Raw genomic sequence first — 18568 nt, 5'->3', positions numbered from 1 at the left:
TGACGAATTCCTCTCTGCCTTCATCTTTTATGTTTAGGGAAATCTAGGGCATTCAAAATCTTCAGTAAATAATCATTTAGGCCTATCTCAGAGTGTGGCGTAAACACACGTTAACACACGTTAAAGAGGAACTATGCAAACATTTTTTTTTTTAAGTATATTTTTGGGGCTTTCTGGCCTTTAACGGACAGGACAGTTGAGAGAGAGACAGGAAATGGGAGGCGTATTTTCCACACTGTATGTCGCACCAGAGCATTAGTCACATCGGTCAAAAAATACGTCATGAAGACGAAAAAAACATACCGTACTTTACGGACTATAGAGTGCACCTGAGTATAAGCCGCACCAGTTAAATTTTAAAAGAAAATACATATATAGACCGCACTTGAATATAAGCCTCAGGTTTTCATGTTGTAACATAAGATATTTCCACAGAAAGACAGTAGAGAACACTGCAAGTCCGCTCGCTTTTCCGCTGTTTTGGTTACGCTCCTCTCGCCCATGTGCATTTGTTTACAACAAAGCTGGCGAAAAATCAATAAATGGAGCGGTGGATAACGTTACATAACATATACGATGTTACGGCGTGTGTGTTTGTGTAGTCTTAACCATCATGAACAAAAGATTATGAGTTACGGAGCGCATTTGTGTTGCGGTGTGCAGAGACGAGAGCTGGGACACCGGGGTGACCAAAAAATGAGCAAATGTGAACAGACCTGTTAGATCTAGATCTGACTGAGATCAGCTGGTCCACAGATGCGTGACATTTAGGATTTTGCGCTTCACATTTGCGCTAATGTTGCACATATTTTTTTAGTTGCACATGTTTTCAGCTCATTACACTGGGTGTAATGGGCATCGTGCAATACAACCTGGTACCTATGCGAGAACCGAGAACAAAACTGTTATGGTCCCTTACCTGTGGAATGTGTTTGTCAATACTGTATGTTCTTCATTGTCATAGTCGCCTTTTTGTCTTTTTGTGTTGTCTACATTATTATGTGTACTGTTATTGAACTGTTTTTATGTTCATGGGACTCCGGACGGAAATTAGCATCTTGCTATAATCCGGCACATTTACATGTTATATCCATTAATGTGCAGTCCCATTCAAATAACGTAAAGTCTGTTTATTGAGATAATTTACATAATAAAAGGTGGTGAATTCATGTGCAACACGATCGTTTGATCCTCGCGAAACTCTGAATCTCAAGCTGAGCAGAAACAAAACGAGGCAGAAGATGTTTCTCTTTCTTCCCAGACTGATGCTCACAACAATCAGTCGATCCTAACACTCCCAACACTAACACTATAGTTAAATGTCCTCTAGTCTGTTATAAGGAAAGAAAACTCATTTTCTTTATACCAAATCACGGCCGTCTTGAGCTGCACTGACCCATGAATGCAGCAGCGGCGGCGGTGGCGGTGCTCCTGCAAAACAACATTGGAAGGAAATCTGTGTTTTGCACATTTGCATATGGAGGTTTTTCAATTCCCACTTTAAATATACAGCAACAAGTATCGTGAGTCAACTGTGTGATCCAATCTTTTATCAAAAACAATGGGGGAGAGGGACGGCAGTAAGGAAGGAAAATGCCACTTGCATTAGTCGCTCAATGGTTTACACCAGCAAACAAACACAAATCAACACGAGTCAGCGAAGATAAGTCCTGCTCCACATACCGATGCAGTCGGTAAAATCGAACCCTCCTGTTATCTTTCTGGGTCAAATTGACCTAATTTGTTCCCTTTCCCCATCCTTCCTTCTTTCCTTCCTTTCTCCCTTCCTTCTTTCCACGATTCTTTTTCCCTTCCTTCCAGCCTTCCTTCCTTCCCTTCGTCTTCACTTCTTCTTCCTTCCACTTTTGATCCAATTGACCCTCCATCTTTCTTTCCTTCCTTTCCTTTCCTTCTTTCTTCCCTTCTTTCCCTTTGTCCTTCCTTTCTTCCTTCCTTCCTTCTCTTCGTCTTCACTTCTTCTTCCTTCCTCTTTTGATCCAATTGACCCTCCATCTTTCTTTCCTTCCTTTTCCCTTCCTTCCTCCCTTTTTCCCTTCTTCCTTCCTTGAATGAATCTATTGCCTCCATCCATTTTTCTGTCCTTCCTTTTTCCTCTTCCTTCTTTCCACAATCCTTTTTCCCTCTCTCCCTCCCTCCCTTCCTTCCTTCTTCCTTCCTTTTTGACCCAATCAGTCCCCTCCCTCCATCAATCTTCCCTTTCTTTCCTCCCATCTTTCCCTTTGTCCTTCCTTCCTACTTTTCCTTTGTCTTTCCTGCCTTCCTTCCTTCCTTGACCCAGGTGGACAACAGGAGGGTTAATCGTCCAGTCCTACTGTGAACTGTGTTTGGCTCGATTCTCATTCACAACTGGAGCCCTAACCCTCTGCAGAGCTCAGTTGGATCCAAAGACGACGACATGAAACAAAAGCACAACCTTCACTGTAGTGCCGCTCCAACTCCTCCTCACACACACACACATTGATGTGTACACTACATATACGAGCTACTCCCTTTGCTGCTGCCAGTGATGATCAAACCATGAACCTTCCTCCTCCCCCCTCCTCCCCCCCCCGGGATGAGAGGCTGCAGCGTCAAATAGAGCCAAGCCTGTCGGAGTCCTAATCGTAGTGGAGAGACCCTTGGCTCTGTATGCACAGCAGACGCCAGCCTCAATTAGACAGGTGTATACAGTCTGCCAGCCGAGCGGAGGAGAGCGGGACGGGGCCTTTTCTCCTCTGCACAAACAGCCGTTCTGCGCCGCTGCTGCTGGATCGATGCCGCCGCTGCCTCTCGGACTCTGGGAGCTACAGTATGTGGCTCGCAGGCCGAGCGAGCGAGCGGCGGGCGGCTAAATGAAAAGGCCCCGAGAGGGAGAGAGCGCAGATGAGATGTTGACAGAGGAGGAAATGAGAGATGGTCGGTGGGGGGGAAATGAGGGAGCGGGCTGATGCCGATTACTAACACGACTTGTCAAAGCCGGCGTGCTGAGCTGTTGTTTCCCCGAGTAACGTTTTGACAGCGAGGAGCCGAGCCGATGACAGTCTGCTCCGTCACCGAGAGAGAGAGTGTATATTTATATATTTATATTTATAGAGCCACAGGGAGGCAGACACTTTACAACAAAGATCTCCAGGTGTGACTGCTTCATCGCCAACCTGTGATCAGAGAAACTACAGGTCTGATAATTCATCAATACACAAATCAATACAGACAAACTGTGATGTGAAACAGAAACAGAAAGTTCAGTTCATGGATTTTAATGTAAGTCAAATAAAACAATAGCAATATACAGTAACCCCAGATGTCACCATGGAGACAAGTTAACAAGGCTTCTCTGTCAAAGATCCTACTTAAAGGGATAGTTCAACATTTTGGCCCATTGGCCCATTGCCATAATCCCTATAGTCATAGCAGTAGGTTCGTTACCTTTATTTGTCGGTGCAAGCTATTTTTAGAACAGCGGGGCAGAGTCGTGAGCTGCTCAGAGCTATGCTATAGAGGCTAATGGGATTTCTTGGTTTCCCTCATCAAACTCATCAAATACACAATCCAACAACTCCACAACGCTCTGGTGGACAAGTTGTGACCTGCACATTCACCACGCTATGAGATAATAACAGAACGTTACCAGACAGAGTTGTTTTAGAGGGAAATTCATGCAAAACCGCTGATGCATGTTCCCGTCGGGGGCAGTTTTTCATCAAGCAGTCTCTGCATTTACCTCGTGACAGTCTCTGTCCACAGGGGTTTTACTCGTCTGTTATTGAGGTGAAGCACTGTGACCTTTGACCTTTTGACATGGGTATCCAAATGAAAACCAGGACGTTCGAGTACGAGGCCCAACGCTGCTTTCACTGATGCTAAAACCTGCACTGGAACAACAACAACAACAAAAGCTCATTGTGCCTCACTGACAGCTTCCAGCAACACGATGTCATTCATTGTCCTCAGAGGACGAACCTTGCTGACATAAATGAAAGGTGGACTGGGACAAATTGGACATTTGTTGTTCCACCAGGTGCAAATTTACGACGGCTGTTGGACAGACTGTGTAGAAGTGATGAATTCTACCAAATCACTCAGTAAATGATCAGGTGACCAGACAAACTGAGCTCGGGCCTTCAGGTTTTTGTCGTCTGCAACAGAAGCTGATTCATAAACACAGGAGGGTTACAGTGAAGTCTTATTATACCGAGTGTACTATGACTTGATGTATGGTGAATATTTTGCTGGTCACCTCCATCTGAACCACCGTCCATCACGTCCTCAGCCACTCGTGTCGACCAGCGTCTGCGTGATTCATTGATACAATCCCGAAGCAGGCGGCGAGCGCTGGTCCAGGAGCGTTGGAGGCGGTTACATGCTGTCATTCAGACATACCACCATTCCGACATACCGCTATTCCCACATGGGAACGTCCCACTCCCTTCTTTAACGTGCTGATAGAGGAATACCCATATTGTTGTGAGTAATTACGCAGCAGAGTGCAGACAGGGACTAGTCTTCCTGTCTAGCCTCTACCTGGTCTTTTTTACTAAACTGAACCAACTCCTTTCATCATTGCCTAAACCCAACCAGTGCAAAATCTTTTGGGGAAACAAAGGATATTGTTGGAAAGGAAGGATGTTTTAAAAAAAAAATGCCGTCATTCCGACCATAGGAGGCAAAAATTGTCAGAATGATGGGACGTTTGATAGAAAATGAAGTGTTGCCATTTAGACAATTAGAGGCCTATGTCGGACTGGTGGGATGTCGGAATGGCGGTTGCCAGGAGAGGAGAGGTGAGACGAGGCGTCAGGGCCGGGCGCATGACGTCTGTCCGACTACCCATTTCTCCGACCACCCATTTCTCCGACTCCGACCATACATTTCTTTATTTTTACGTCATAAGTCCGACCTCCCACTTCTCCAACTTAAGTAGCCCTAACCCTTAACCTTACCCTAAACCTAACCTCAACACTGTAGAATGGGTAGTCGGAGAAATGAGCCGTCGGACTTGTGGGCAGTCGGACTGACGTATGCTCCCCGTCAGGGCCTCGACGTAACTCAGACTGGGCCGTTGATTTGCAAAGAAACATCCTCCTCCTCCGTTGGCCCAGGGCGCCGTGGTGAGTGACAGCTGCAACATGACAGCCATCAATTAGGCCGTGTTAAGTATTAATGCAGCAGCTGGGAAGTGGGGGGGGGATGGGGTGGTGGGAATTATTCCAGACTTAAACTGGAAATTAAGTGTGATCTGTGAGCAAGAACTGGATTTGGAGAATGTTTCTATTGTACAGATTTAGCAGCACCAAACGAGAGACATTCACTCATTCAAGCTCCTTCTGCCGTCGCGTCACGTTTATTCCCTTACACACACAATACACCAGAGAGCGACGGCGGCAGCAGCGACGGCGGCGTTTGCTCAAAGATGACAGAGGGTATACGGGGATGTGACGGTGACACATAAAGCAGGTGCAGTTCAAAGCGCATCACGTCCCATTTGCATCTCGTCTTAATTGAACTCGGAAGAGACGACAAGTCTCTGTCGCCAGGAAATCTCTCCAACACGGGGAGGAGACGGAGATATTGTAAAGCAGATGAACGAACGCAGCCTTCAGGAAAAGAAAGAAAGAAAAAAAAACGGCTTTGACTGACAGCGATGAGGGTAAACACTTCACAGGCACACTGCTCGCTGCTATGCAAGGGGGTTAGAGACGGAGGGAGAGAGAAAAGGGAAAATGAAAGTACTCCACCCCCCTCTAGGCCTCCTCAGCTCCTCTCAGGAGCCGGTGTGTAAAGAACCAAGCGCCCCCACCCCATTTCCTATGAGAGGGAGCAGCGCTGAATTTTGATAACACTCGTTTCCAATTGGACGCTTCGAAAGAGGAAAAGGCTCGGAGACAATTAGAAGGAGAGCGCCCTGAATAGCCCCTTGATGAGAGCAACAGGCGAGCGTGGATAGGTTAATCAGTCGTAATCGGGAAAAGCAGGTGTCGAACACGCAACCTCGCCATCCTCCACACCTCCCCACCCCCCCAAACCACCAAATTATATGATCGTCACATTCACAAAAGTGCGTCGTTTAATTAAACACAGTGTCCTCTGCCGCTGTCTTTTCCTTATTCAAGAGCGTGAAGCAGCGCTGATTGCATCAGATCAGTGACACCAAGAACAAATTGCTTTTTCTGCCGTGGCAAGGATGATGAAGGGGGTGGGGACCGGGTGTGTGTGTGCGTGTGTCTGTGTGTGTGTGTTGCTTATCACAGGAGAGGAGGCACAATGGTGACTTTAATCTGAAGATGATGCAAAAAAAAGAAAAAAAAAACACGGTGTGGAAATCGTCGTCTGAAGTCGAGGAAAAGAGGATTTCAAGTTTCATCTTTAATCAGAGCTGAGTGAGATGTTTGAACGAGCTCACACACACACACACACAGAGATCACACACACACACGTAGATCACACACACACACTTAGATCACACATACACAGGTGTGGTGTTGGAAGTAGCTATACGCCAAATGACACGCTAATAAAGATGAGTGTTTCTAAGATCAGACTCGTTCTCCGTCGAGTGTCCGACCGTCTCGCGCTGATGGAAAGAGCTTCCTGTTTGTTTCCATTAGAGGTCATGTGATCTGATTCTGATTCTCATAACTATTAGTTCGTTTCTCCTTCCTTTAAACAAATTGCAAATGCATTCAGACATGTATCAGTTGCTTTCATTCAATTCTCTGCTGTTTTATAACATTAACATTTGCTTATGTCCTGTCAGTCAAAATGAACTATACTTATAAATGCTGAATAGTTCCCTATAAAACTAATAGTCCTTGTTTCATTGCTTGAGTCATTACATACAAAATTGTTGAACTAGTTGTCAAAATCTGTCAAACTAATGTTAAATGTTGGGAGAACCACTGTGAATTCAATTATTCAAACATTTCCTAGGGAGAACAGGTATGTATAGTATTGGACAGGAATTCAGCACTAAACAATTAAGCTTACATCGAGCTACAGAGGGACAAGAACTTTTTACATTTTACATTTAGACTTACAGCTTTACTACAGTACAGATTCACTGTATTACAGCAACTTACTTACAGTAAAGATTTGCCATATTTACAGTATGGTACTGTGCTACAGCATTTTACAAGTGGAAAGCACTGATATTGTGACTACAGTAATATGGGTTGATGCAGTATACCTCATGTTTACTACTGTGTACATTACTGTAATTTTACTCTGCACCACATAGGCAGCCTCACGGAGCTGGAAGAGAATCCATTTACGCAATGGTGATTGCAAACATTGCCATGAGGTTGAGAGAGATACAAAGCGAGGATGACAACATCTTTGGGATTATTGAATCTGTTTCAATCGCTACAATTGACAGAGTGATGTAGATGAAAACATGTGGCCAGACAGACAGGAACATCTGGATGCGTAGGAATGATTTACAGTACTCTGTAGGTTCAGTTACTATATGTACTGCAGTATTATACATAGTTGTGAACAGCTCTACCCAAAGGCTGTTCCTTATGTTTGTTGTAAATAGATGACTGTAGCATATTTTGCACAATTAGAATTGCAAAAAGGAGCATATGTAGTAAGAATGTGAAACAAGTGTATTAAGTGTCTCCGCAGAGTAAATGAAAACATGGCGTGTGACTATCTTGTTCATAAACAATGGTGTCAAGACTTCTCATTTTGACGACACTGACAGTTTCATTGACATGAGTACTTGCTTTTGAGGTATAAACTATCCACCCAGTTTTGCAGTTTGCACTAATTGTTTTGAGTAATGCACCAACTGTTGTGCAAATGTTACTGTAATAGTGATGTGAGAAAAGCACCAAAGCGACTGAGAAAGCAGGACTTGGAGAAACTTGTTTTGCCGCTTTTCCTTCAGTGTGTTTCACTGTTCACTATGGTTGTTGTGCAGCGGTTGGAGCTGCTGCTGCCAACACTTGTTAGTGCCAAACAAACCACCACAGTTTGTCTCCAGTGTGATTCTCATTGTGTGAAACGTGTCAACAAACAAGTGGCTGGTGGTAAATAAACATTTTGACAGTTATTAGTTGTATTGGATGGATGGATGGATGGATGGATGGATGGATGGGTGTGGATGGATGGATGGATGGATGGATGGATGGATGGATGGATGGATGGATGGATGGATGATGGATGGATGGATGGATGGATGGATGGATGGATGGATAGATAGATAGATAGATAGATAGATAGATAGATAGATAGATAGATAGATAGATAGATAGATAGATAGATAGATAGATAGATAGATAGATAGATAGATAGATAGATGGATAGATAGAAGATCTTATCGAACTCTACTTTTCAGTTTAGCAACAAGGAAATAGGTGCAATGTTGTAAAGTGTAGAGACATGTTTCCATCCTTGATTTAAAAAAAAAAATCAATTTGTGACTGTGTGTTTAACAAATATTTATAGTTCTGTTAATTTCTTTGTCTGTGTTTCCATGTGTGTGACTGTGTGATAAAGTGCTAATGTAGATGTATGTGCATGTTGCATCATACACATACATCCACATGTCCTTGTAGAGGAAGCAGTGAGCTGCTCCACGTCAGACTCATACCTCATAGGGATGTTTGTCCTGTGACTGCAGCTCTGTCACGCAAAGGGTCAGCACAAATGTATGGTTGCTATAGCAACTCGCGGACAGACATGTCAACATAGTCTGAGTATTGTGTAGTGAAGCGAGCGAGCACTGAACGCTGGATGTCAAACTACAAACAAACACACAGATAACACACATTGTTTTAGAGTTCTCAACGGGCCTGAAAATTACAACCCGAACCGACCCGACCCGCGGGTTATTAAGCCCGGACCCGACGGAGCCCGACACACCAGCATTAAACAAAAACAAAAAAAGTGGCGTGCTTTCTTTGCAGCGGAGAACTCTACAGAGTTTTCTTCCCCTGAATCCAAAAGACTGTGGTGTATTTTCTGTCTGTTCGGTCGTAAAATTGTCGACTGGTGTTGGTCGCAATGTGTTGAGTTGACAGATCTTTGCAGCTGTAGTGGTGTGTGTGTGTGTGTGTGTGTACAATGTGTGCTGCCCCAGAACAAACAGCTCCGTCGCACAGAAAAATGATCACGTAGTAATTTTGTGTGTGTGGAAGCTTCGGCTGCGCCGTGGCAGCATTTTAACACACAAACAAATCAATGTGTGTGTTTAAGATTTCACTGCCTCCAAGAGGAGTGAAGAGCCCCCGCTACAGACAGTGTGTGTGTATGTGTGTCTGTTGTTGGCCTAAAATAAAACCCCCTTTAGCCCAGTCAGCCTTGCAGCAGCCATTAGTTTGAGGCGGCTCTCCCCCGGCGGAGCGCTGACAATGATGACAGGCCGTGGCAATGCAAGCAGACCCTGGGGGTGGGACTCCGGGGGCATCGCTTGCTCCGGGTCAGGCGGGGCCAACGTATTTATCTGGGCAGTAATCTGAAGGGAAAAGGACAGAATTCCTGACCCCGAAACCTCAGGGACATCATCAAAACAGCTGCTATTTCAGGTTCCACCGTAACGCAGAGACACAGAGAGAGAGGCTGAGAGTCAAACTGATGAATAACAGAGCAGCAATCAGCGGCGGGCGGAGCGCCGAGGGTAAAACCATTAAGAAGAAGCAGAGCTGATCACTCACGGATCCCAGCTCCGAGCTGAAACTGGGCGGGGGGCTGAAGCAGCAACACGAACACGGTCGCCTCAGGAGAGACTCGAGCTGCAGGTTGATTCACTGCAGACCGGGAGAGGAGCTGATGCATTTTCGATGCTTTCAAGAACCATTAATATATGTAACATGTGCATAGCTTCAGATTAGGCCTGGGACAATAATCAATAAATCAATTAATCGCACAATAAATTAAAATGAACTCGATAATTTTGCCGACCTCAATATATCGTCTCAGCACCTGGGCCGCTTGTTTCACAGCGGAATGAACGGAGTGAACCCTCTCGTCAGTCATCCAGTATCTTTGTTTCCCAGAATGCATTTCGCGGCAACCGGCAGCGCTAGCGGTAAAGCTAAGCAGCTAAATGCTGTTTTAATTCTCGCTGCAGCGCTATTAATACGTCACTTTTTTTACGTCAAGTTTTTTTTTTTTTTTCATGCGAGAAAGTCACAGTGAAGATACCGCCTGTTAGGAGATTTCCTCCAACGTTTTTGGGAGAAGTGCAGAGCTAATGTGCTAACGTTAGCAGCGGCCGGTCTGCTGAGCTCCGGTCAACCTCCGTCATCATCCCGGGGGAGAAAACGAGCCGAGTAACTTATCGGCAGGTTTTTAGAGGTTTATTTCCGGCTGGTTAAATGCTTTTAAGGACATAAATGCTGGTTCTATTGATGAACTCTAACAACTGTGGCAGTCACATTAGTTTGTTTGAATGAAAAGTGAAGCTTCAGGTGTGTATTAGACAGAAGCTGCGCTACGATGTTTATTATTTTTTTGTTTGTTTTATTCATTTAGGATATTTAAAAGTTACAATTACAATGGTAAAAAATACTCATGAGAAATTAAAGTTTATTGCATTTGAAAGGGTCAATTTGCGTTATTATGAAATATTATCATTACACTGTCGTGTCTGTAACAACATCTATTGCACGTCTGTCCGTCCTGGGTGAGGGATCCCTCCTCTGTTGCTCACCCTGAGGTTTCTCCGATTTTTCCCTGTTAAAAGGGTTTTCTATGGAGTTTTTCCTCAGTCGATGTGAGGGTCTAAGGACAGAGGATGTTGTTATGATGTCATGTAAAGCCCTTTGAGAAAAACTGTTTGTAAAAACGGGCTATACAAATAAAATTGCATTGCCTTGCCTCGCCTTGCCTTGCCTTACATTATAATGTTGACAATATTATCGTTTATCAGCAATAATTTGTAGGACAATATATCTTCTAGCAAAATTTGTTATCGCCACTGGCCTACTTCAGATGTGCAGTTCTCCAGTAACATGAATGTCCTGTATATGTTGGACACACATTGACTACTATTCTCTGCTGTTTCCAGTATTTTCTAGTCCTGGTGGTTCACTGAGGTCACTCTGCTCCTGGGAACACACACAGCTTTAGAAATGGTTTTGCCCTCACGTCTGCAGAGGGTTCAATGGACTGCGTGGTTCGGCCTAAGTCCTGATGCACTGTGTGAATGGTTGGGCCTAGTGTTTTTCTGAGATGTGTTGCTTTCTGAGTATACCTCAATATCCAATCACACCAGAGAGACGAATTTCATTACACCCCATGTTTTTAACAGGTGTGTTGTACATTGACAATAAAGGAACCTTGAACCTTGAACCTCCAATCAGGTTGAGGCAAACAAGATGAATCTGACCACAGCAAAAGGTCCTGAAGGGGTCTGACTACTTCCTGAGGCCACTACTAGTGTCATTAAAATACTAAAGATTAGCCATGTCTCATCCATTTTCATCTTTATGTGATTTTATGACATTGTTTTCAGCGGGTACTGTATGTTTGTTTTCTACTACAGTGCCAGACCGGACCAGACAGGATCATACATCTGGGGTATGTTTGTTTTTAATGGTGCATTTTAGGATTAAAAGTCATGTTCATTTGCTCTTTGTAAGAAATTGTGAGGTCTAAAATGCCTTGAAACAATGTGTTGTATATATATGTTTTTGCTATGTTCTTGATCTCTGTTCTGTTCAAATACATTGATTGTGTGAAATGAATTTTAATGAGGGTTTTTTTTTTCGTCCTCTTCCTGTCATTCATTCTACAGTGTTGGATCAATATCATTTGACCTTTGGACACAAGAGGTTTCTATTGAGAGTCATTTAGTCGTAAGCAGAACGTTCTTAGTCAGCTATAAATCTGCATGACTGAAAACACAAGAGAAAACCGTCTAAGCATGAACAGCAAAGACAGAAATCCAAGCTTCTATCAATCACGGTAAGAAATGCTGATTCCTCCTCTCTATGTTTGATCACTGATGCATTTCTTTACTCAAAAATACTCCAACCAGGTTCAAAGGGTTAAAGGGATATATCAACATTTTGGCAAATTTGTCTATAGCCATAATCCCTATAGTTTTAGGAGTAGGTTCATTCCCTTTAATTATCAGTGCAAGCTGTTTTCAGATCGGCGGGGCAGAGTATTTTTGACTTTCCCTCATAAAACTCATCAAATACACAATCCAACAACTCCAAAACGCTCTGGTGGACAAGTTGTGACCTGCACATTCACCACGCTATGAAATAATAACAGAACGTTACGAGACGGAGTTGTTTTAGAGGGAAATTCAGCCGGAACTACATTCCAGACACGGCTGCTGGGCGGAGGGATTTCAAAAACATAAGTAGTATTTGCTTCATGTGTCGTAATGTTAGATCCCTTTAAACAAATCACCAAAAACCCACAAAAACCAAGGGCAGGTAGCCACTGTAGCTTGTTTGCAGGTTCTTGTGTTGCACGGTGCACCAGGTACATATGTATTAAAGGAGACATATTCTGCCCCCTTTCCACAAATTAAAATAGTTCCCAGGTATCTTAAAGACATGTCTGTGACATGCTTTTGTCAAAATCCCCCAAGGAACAAACATCACAGCTCTTTTCATCCTCTCAAAACAGCTCTGTTCGGAACGGCTGGTTTCAGTGCCTGTCCCTTTAAATGCAAATGAGCCACTGCTTGCCCCGCCCTTTCTACCGGTCCAAGGTAGGGGTGGGGTTATGCAAATTTGAAACCTAGTTACATCATTGTCAGACAACTGAGGGAACAACTCGTAAAACCACATGGATTTCAACCTAGGGAGCCTGAACATTACAGATTTTTTTTGTCAATTTTCACATTTTTTGGGCCGGAAGGCAAAACAAACACCCAAATATCTGTTAAAGAGCCTTCAAAGAGTGATATTTCCATAATATGTCCCCTTTAAAACCAGCCAGTACGATGATCCCACTCCCTTGTAAATGCATTGGATCCATGCTACAGATCTCTGCAGGAGGGAAACTTTCCTCCTTCCAGAGAGGTCGGAGTTCAAGGTCAGCCACATGCCGTTCACCCCGGGCCTGCAGCGATCACAGAAACAGCACAGGCTCTTAAATCGCTGCCTCTCTGCCATTCAAACAGGCGCTACTGTATGTTTATTTCATGCTAGGTTTACTTTATGTGAGTGAGGCTCTCGGAGAAAACGCTTTGGGGTTTGTTTGTTTTTTTTGTGCACCGGTGACAGGCCAGTGAGGAGCTCTGAATGGGTATCATAGCAGGAAGTGGCAGCTCAGACGAAGTGGCTGCAGGGTCCTGGCATTGCTGATTACAGGCTAATCAGAGGGCAGGGTGAAGGATGGCCATTGTTAATGTGAATTATCACTTGCCTTGGGTGATACTTGTCTATTAGAGCAAGAATAGCATCTCATAAAGCTGATTAAACCGAACAGGCCTGACGAACAGTGGTGGGAAGACGCACACAAAACATGAGGACGGATGAATGATGAGCCGCTTTAGGATAATATAATGGTAATGTACGTTAACAGAGCAGACGGGTCAGAGGCAGCGCTTGTTGCTTTTGTTGTTTAGAGACATATTACGTATATGTTTCTATACGCCAAGCTGCTTTACTGTATATTCACATCAGCTAAGCTCAAAGACTGTGGATGCTGTTCCCCGCCATCAGAGCGGACCTTAATGACCGGTATGAAAGGACAGAATGATTAAAGCACAGACAGGAAGTGCAGTACATGAGGGCACCTGTCCACGAATAGAAACTACTTCAGGGTTGCCAGGTTACGACTGGTGTTTATCCTCCAGTCCATGACATGACATATTTTGTCTTTCTGACCCTTTCGGTTCACCGGGGACTCGGTTTGACCTTGTGACCTGTGAATGGGCCGCAGGGCATCCGCAACATAACTGAACATTATTGTAATTCATTATCATTTGTCCACTCACAGACGACTTGCTACGACGCATTATTAAAGGGATAGTTCACCCAAATTTCACTCATTATCTACTCACCCTCATGTCGACTAAGGGCTCTGTGCCTTCTCTGAGTTACAGCGGGGCTCCGTGCAGCAGTATTTGTCCATATGATGGTTGTGAATGGGGCTCACTTTTCTTCGTCCAAAAAGACACACCAAAAAACATCCAAATACCTCCATACTGCTCGTCTGTAATGTCCCTCTTGTATTGAAGCCCCGACATGAGAAATTGTTCTGAAAAAAATTAAATAAGTCTATATTTTAAGCTTGTTTGTAGCGGAAGCTCCCAGTGTCTCAGTTCACTGCTCTTCCTGTGTCAGTTACCGGCGGAACAATTTCTCATGTTGGGGCTTCAATACAAGAGGGACAAGCACTATGGAGGTATTTGGATGTTTTTTGGTGTCTCTTTTTGGACGAAGAAAAGTGAGCACCATTCACAACCATTATATGGACAAATACTGCTGCGCGGACCCCCCGACCCCCGTAACTCAGAGAAGGCACAGAGGACTCTGAAACTTCTCCCAGCCCTTAGTCAACATGAGGGTGAGTAGATAATGAGTGAAATTTGAATTTTGGGTGAACTATCCCTTTAAAGACTTGAGTGTTAATGACTCACTCACAACCTGTCATCTGCAAAAGCTTTTGTTTTTATGAGTTTGTTTATTAAGATAATGATCTGTGAGGTTTCATTCGCTAAAGCTCATGAAACCTTCATTAAGGAGAAAGTGTCACTGATTTTTCCTCCTCCTCTTCCATCATGTATCGGTTTTCTGTCTCTGTATCTCTTTGTTGCAAATTACAGTTCGGATTTTATGTGAATATTTCTGCTGCTGCTTCTGCTGCTGTTTGATAAAGTGATTGAAAAAAATAAAGAATCAAATGAAACAAATTTGGACAATTTGATAAAAGATTTTTTTTTTTAAATGTTGAAGGATGTTCTCTCTATTTATTTCTCTCTCTCTCCCAGTGCTCTTATCATCTCCTTTTATTGTGACTAATAGGAAAAAATAAGACTATATGACTATATATAAAAACTTTAAACTGTAAGATGTGAATTGGAAAAGGATGTAGCCTCCATTTATTTATTCACTGACCCTGTTTAGAAATCTCAAACATCACAGTTGTCATTCATCCAGATTTCTGACGTGGTTGAAGAAGAAACATCTTCTTTTTCTCCCATTTTATACAAGCAGGAAATGACACAAGAGGACAATCAGACTGCCGACATCAAATATCAGGATATTTTCATCCAAATGCGACATATTTTTCATTACTCAGGGAAAAGTTTGGTTCTGTTTCATGGCAGCATCACTTGACAAAAAGGAGATGCTGTAGTATATAATATCTGTTATTATATGGTGATGATATTGTACAGTATATTGTGATATTTAGACTTGGTCACCTCTCACATATTTGTTGACTTCACAAAAAGAAAGCAAAACTTTTTATTGCTGTTGTGATCTCTCTGAAACTGTCCACCAAACATCTACATTGTATTTTCCATTCCTTCCCAGCAGTGAGCAGCTTCCCCCTCCCTCCTGTATTGCATTGAGAGACAATGGTGCACATCAACAACAGTGCTGTACAGTAAAAAGCAGTTTCCCGTCCACATATTTGCTTTTTTTCGTCTTTTTTTTTCCACTGGAGAGAACGAAGGACAGACTGGAAACCTGCTCAGGATCAGCAGCAGGCCGTCTATGGAAATGTAGGACACAGCTCTGTTTATGGAAGTGTACAAACAAGCAAGGACCTCGTGTTTGTTTGTGTTTGGGCAACACAACCTGGCCTCGACATCAGCTAATAAGTAAACGAGGAAGGCGTGCGGCTTCTCATTATAGCATCACCTTTCTAATTCACCGGTTTTATAAAATGAAACAGACTTAAAGAGAAAAAAAAACTAATCAAACCTTTAAGAGCTTGGACTAAATAGGTAAACAAGTCAATCCATCTATGTGTCTGCATGTCAGCAGCCAGACTGTGGATGTGAATGCACAAAGCACAGTCGACACATTTATATACAAACACACATGGGTTGAGAGTCACAATCAGTGAGCGAGCATCAGATAACCTCTCTCCTTCAGGAGTTCAATCCATCCATGTCATCTCTCTCCAACACAAAGAAAACGTCTCTATGATCTTTTAGGAAGTAGATATTTTTTTTACATACAGTCTTATAATCTCGAAGAGCAAAAAAAGGAAAGACGGAAAATATCGAGTGCTTCTTGAAATCGTTGCAACTATCCAGGGAGACAACTCTCTCTAACATCAGCCATGTTTTGTAGCCGTCTCTATTTTGTCAGGGGGATATGAATAATGCAGGGAGGCTGCAAAAACACTATCAGCCATACCACTACTTTGACAAGAGGACCAGGAGATAGGCTGAATTCATTTGGAGCACTCTGACTTTCTTTTTTTTTTCCCAAGGCTGGAAAATGACATTTTTATCAGCCTGTTTGCCTACTTGAGTCTTCTTGAAAATGTAAAATGAGGCCGGGATAATGAAACTATAGAGGCATTAGATAAGAAGTTTTAACTATTATTTGAGACTTCTACTTTCAACTATATATATATGCTGCGACCTCAGGATGTATTCAGGCTTACTGCACACTTGAATGAATTTTAAATTGATCAAATTGCCCATCAACCCATATTAAATTAAAAAAACCATAAGGAAACTTCAATGTTTTTTATAGAAATCTTCTCAAATTAATGAAAAGTCTGTCCAATAAAAAGTACTTTAAACTTCTGTGTTTGCTTTGATTACTCTTGATATATGTCTGCAACCTGATTGGACGTCCACCGAATTGACTGGACATTGTTTAAGTTTGGATGAAAACTGTGTGCGTATACAGTATATACAAGGTCACGCAATTCACCAGTCAAGTCAGGACCAAACCATGAACTCTCTCTGGACCTCTGTGACAAAATTGCTTTTGCAGCGAGATATGAATCAGGTGAAGCGTATAAAGAAAAACCATTTCTAAAGCTTTAGTTGTTCCCATGGAGAACAACGGCCTCAACCACCGCGAAAGGGAGTTATAGTTTGGAGCGACCGGGCAGGAAGGGTTGGCCCTGCCTGCATGGCGACCAGGAACCCAAAGCAGCAGTCAATCAGTCAAATAAGGGAAAGACTTGGTCCATACTGCACACAACCTTTCAATAAGACAATGACCCAAAGCCTAACAGTGGCCCAAGGTTCCCATCCAGTGTGATGGAGCTCCACAGGCTCAGTCAGTATAACTATACTCCAACCCCGAATCTAACAGAGTCTAAGCATGAGATGACAGTTTTTGATAAAAGATAAATAAAAAATGTCTAGAAATGTCAAAAAGGTGCTTTCACTACACTATAGGTTTACATTCAGGATCAAACCTACAACACAATAAAGTGTGAACTTCCTGCAGCCTCTGTCATATGTTGACTTCACTGTAACTCCAGCGGGGTTTGAGGTCATGTGCGTTATAAAACACACTGAGCAGACAAGATCTGAGCAGAATGAGAGAAATCCATCCCAAAATACAACAACACAGAACAACAACACCACCACTACGCACGTCTCTGTCTGTCGGTGTTCACGTCTTCATTACATTCAGGAGTGTGTTTCCATTAAAGCCGTGCGAGGACTGGAGCACATGGAGGGGAAGCGAGAGAGGGAAACGGAGAGGAAAACGGGAAAAGCGTAAGGAAAAAAAAAAAAAACGAGGACCCCCTCTCCAAAAAAAAAAAAAAAAAAAAATCCACAACAGAAACCTCTCATTTCGGAGCAGCGAGGTCGAGGCTGAGGGGGCTCAGTCTCTCTCATCTCTCATCAACACTCTCATTCAGCGGAGAGGATGAGGGGGAAAAGAAAGAAAAGGAGTGAATATTTGGGACGGTTCTTCTTACCTTTAGCGCCCGTTTCCATCACCGCGGCCGCGAGGACATAGAGGAGAAGAAAATAATCTCTGATCGCCTTCATCGCGGTTTCTCTCCTCCGGGCTGCTGCGCTCCTCTAACAGCTCTTTAGTAGGAGTCAGTCAACGTCCTTGGCTCCTTGGATCCACACTTTTCCTGTGGCGGACTGAAGGAGCACTGAGAGCTCCGCCGAGCACCGTCCTCTCTCTCTCACACACTCACACACACACACTCACACACACACACACACACACCGACCACCACACTCCTCTCGCTGACTTCTCGCCGCCTCTATCTACTCATTCACAGAGACAAGAGGCGTTTAGTTTCCGTACTGACTCGCTGACGGACTGGCGGACTGAGTGTGTGTGGCTGTGGGGCTGCTGGGGGGTTGGAGGGGGGGTGAGGGTGAGGGGGGGGGGAGCTGTTGCTGCTGCTGCCCCGCTCGATCCTCTTCAGCACCGCGGAGTGGACAGCTCCTTTAGCTCCTCCAGCTCCTCCAGCTCCTAGCGTCGGCCGACGGTAGGACTACACACCGAGCAATGAGGCTCCGCGTGCGGGACAACGGTTCAACTGGGACTGGTGTAATTAATTAGGCTACATCATAATAATAACCTGTTCCAAGCCCTGATGAGTGCGTGATGAACGTGTTCAATCAATCAAAAAATCAAAATAAACTTTAATGTCCCCGGAGGGAAAATTGTCATGGACAATCAATGCTGTAGCCTACATCCTGCAT

General features: G+C 43.7%; 1 protein-coding gene across 1 annotated transcript in view; it reads right to left on the bottom strand.

Annotated features, from left to right (window-relative positions):
- sez6b (seizure related 6 homolog b) overlaps nt 1-17898 on the bottom strand; it is a 221445-nt gene extending 203547 nt beyond the window's left edge. The window contains exon 1 of the mRNA XM_085794838.1: nt 17821-17898. Coding sequence (XP_085650964.1) covers nt 17821-17893 — 73 coding nt within the window. The 5' untranslated portion in view covers nt 17894-17898. The remainder of the gene's footprint in view (nt 1-17820) is intronic.
- Nucleotides 17899-18568: the final 670 nt, after the last annotated feature.

This window comes from Trachurus japonicus, chromosome 13 (assembly GCF_045865225.1).
Source record: "Trachurus japonicus isolate A0001 chromosome 13, Traja_1.0".
In the NCBI taxonomy this organism is placed as follows: domain Eukaryota; kingdom Metazoa; phylum Chordata; class Actinopteri; order Carangiformes; family Carangidae; genus Trachurus; species Trachurus japonicus.
This window is presented reverse-complemented; position numbering and strand designations above follow the sequence as displayed.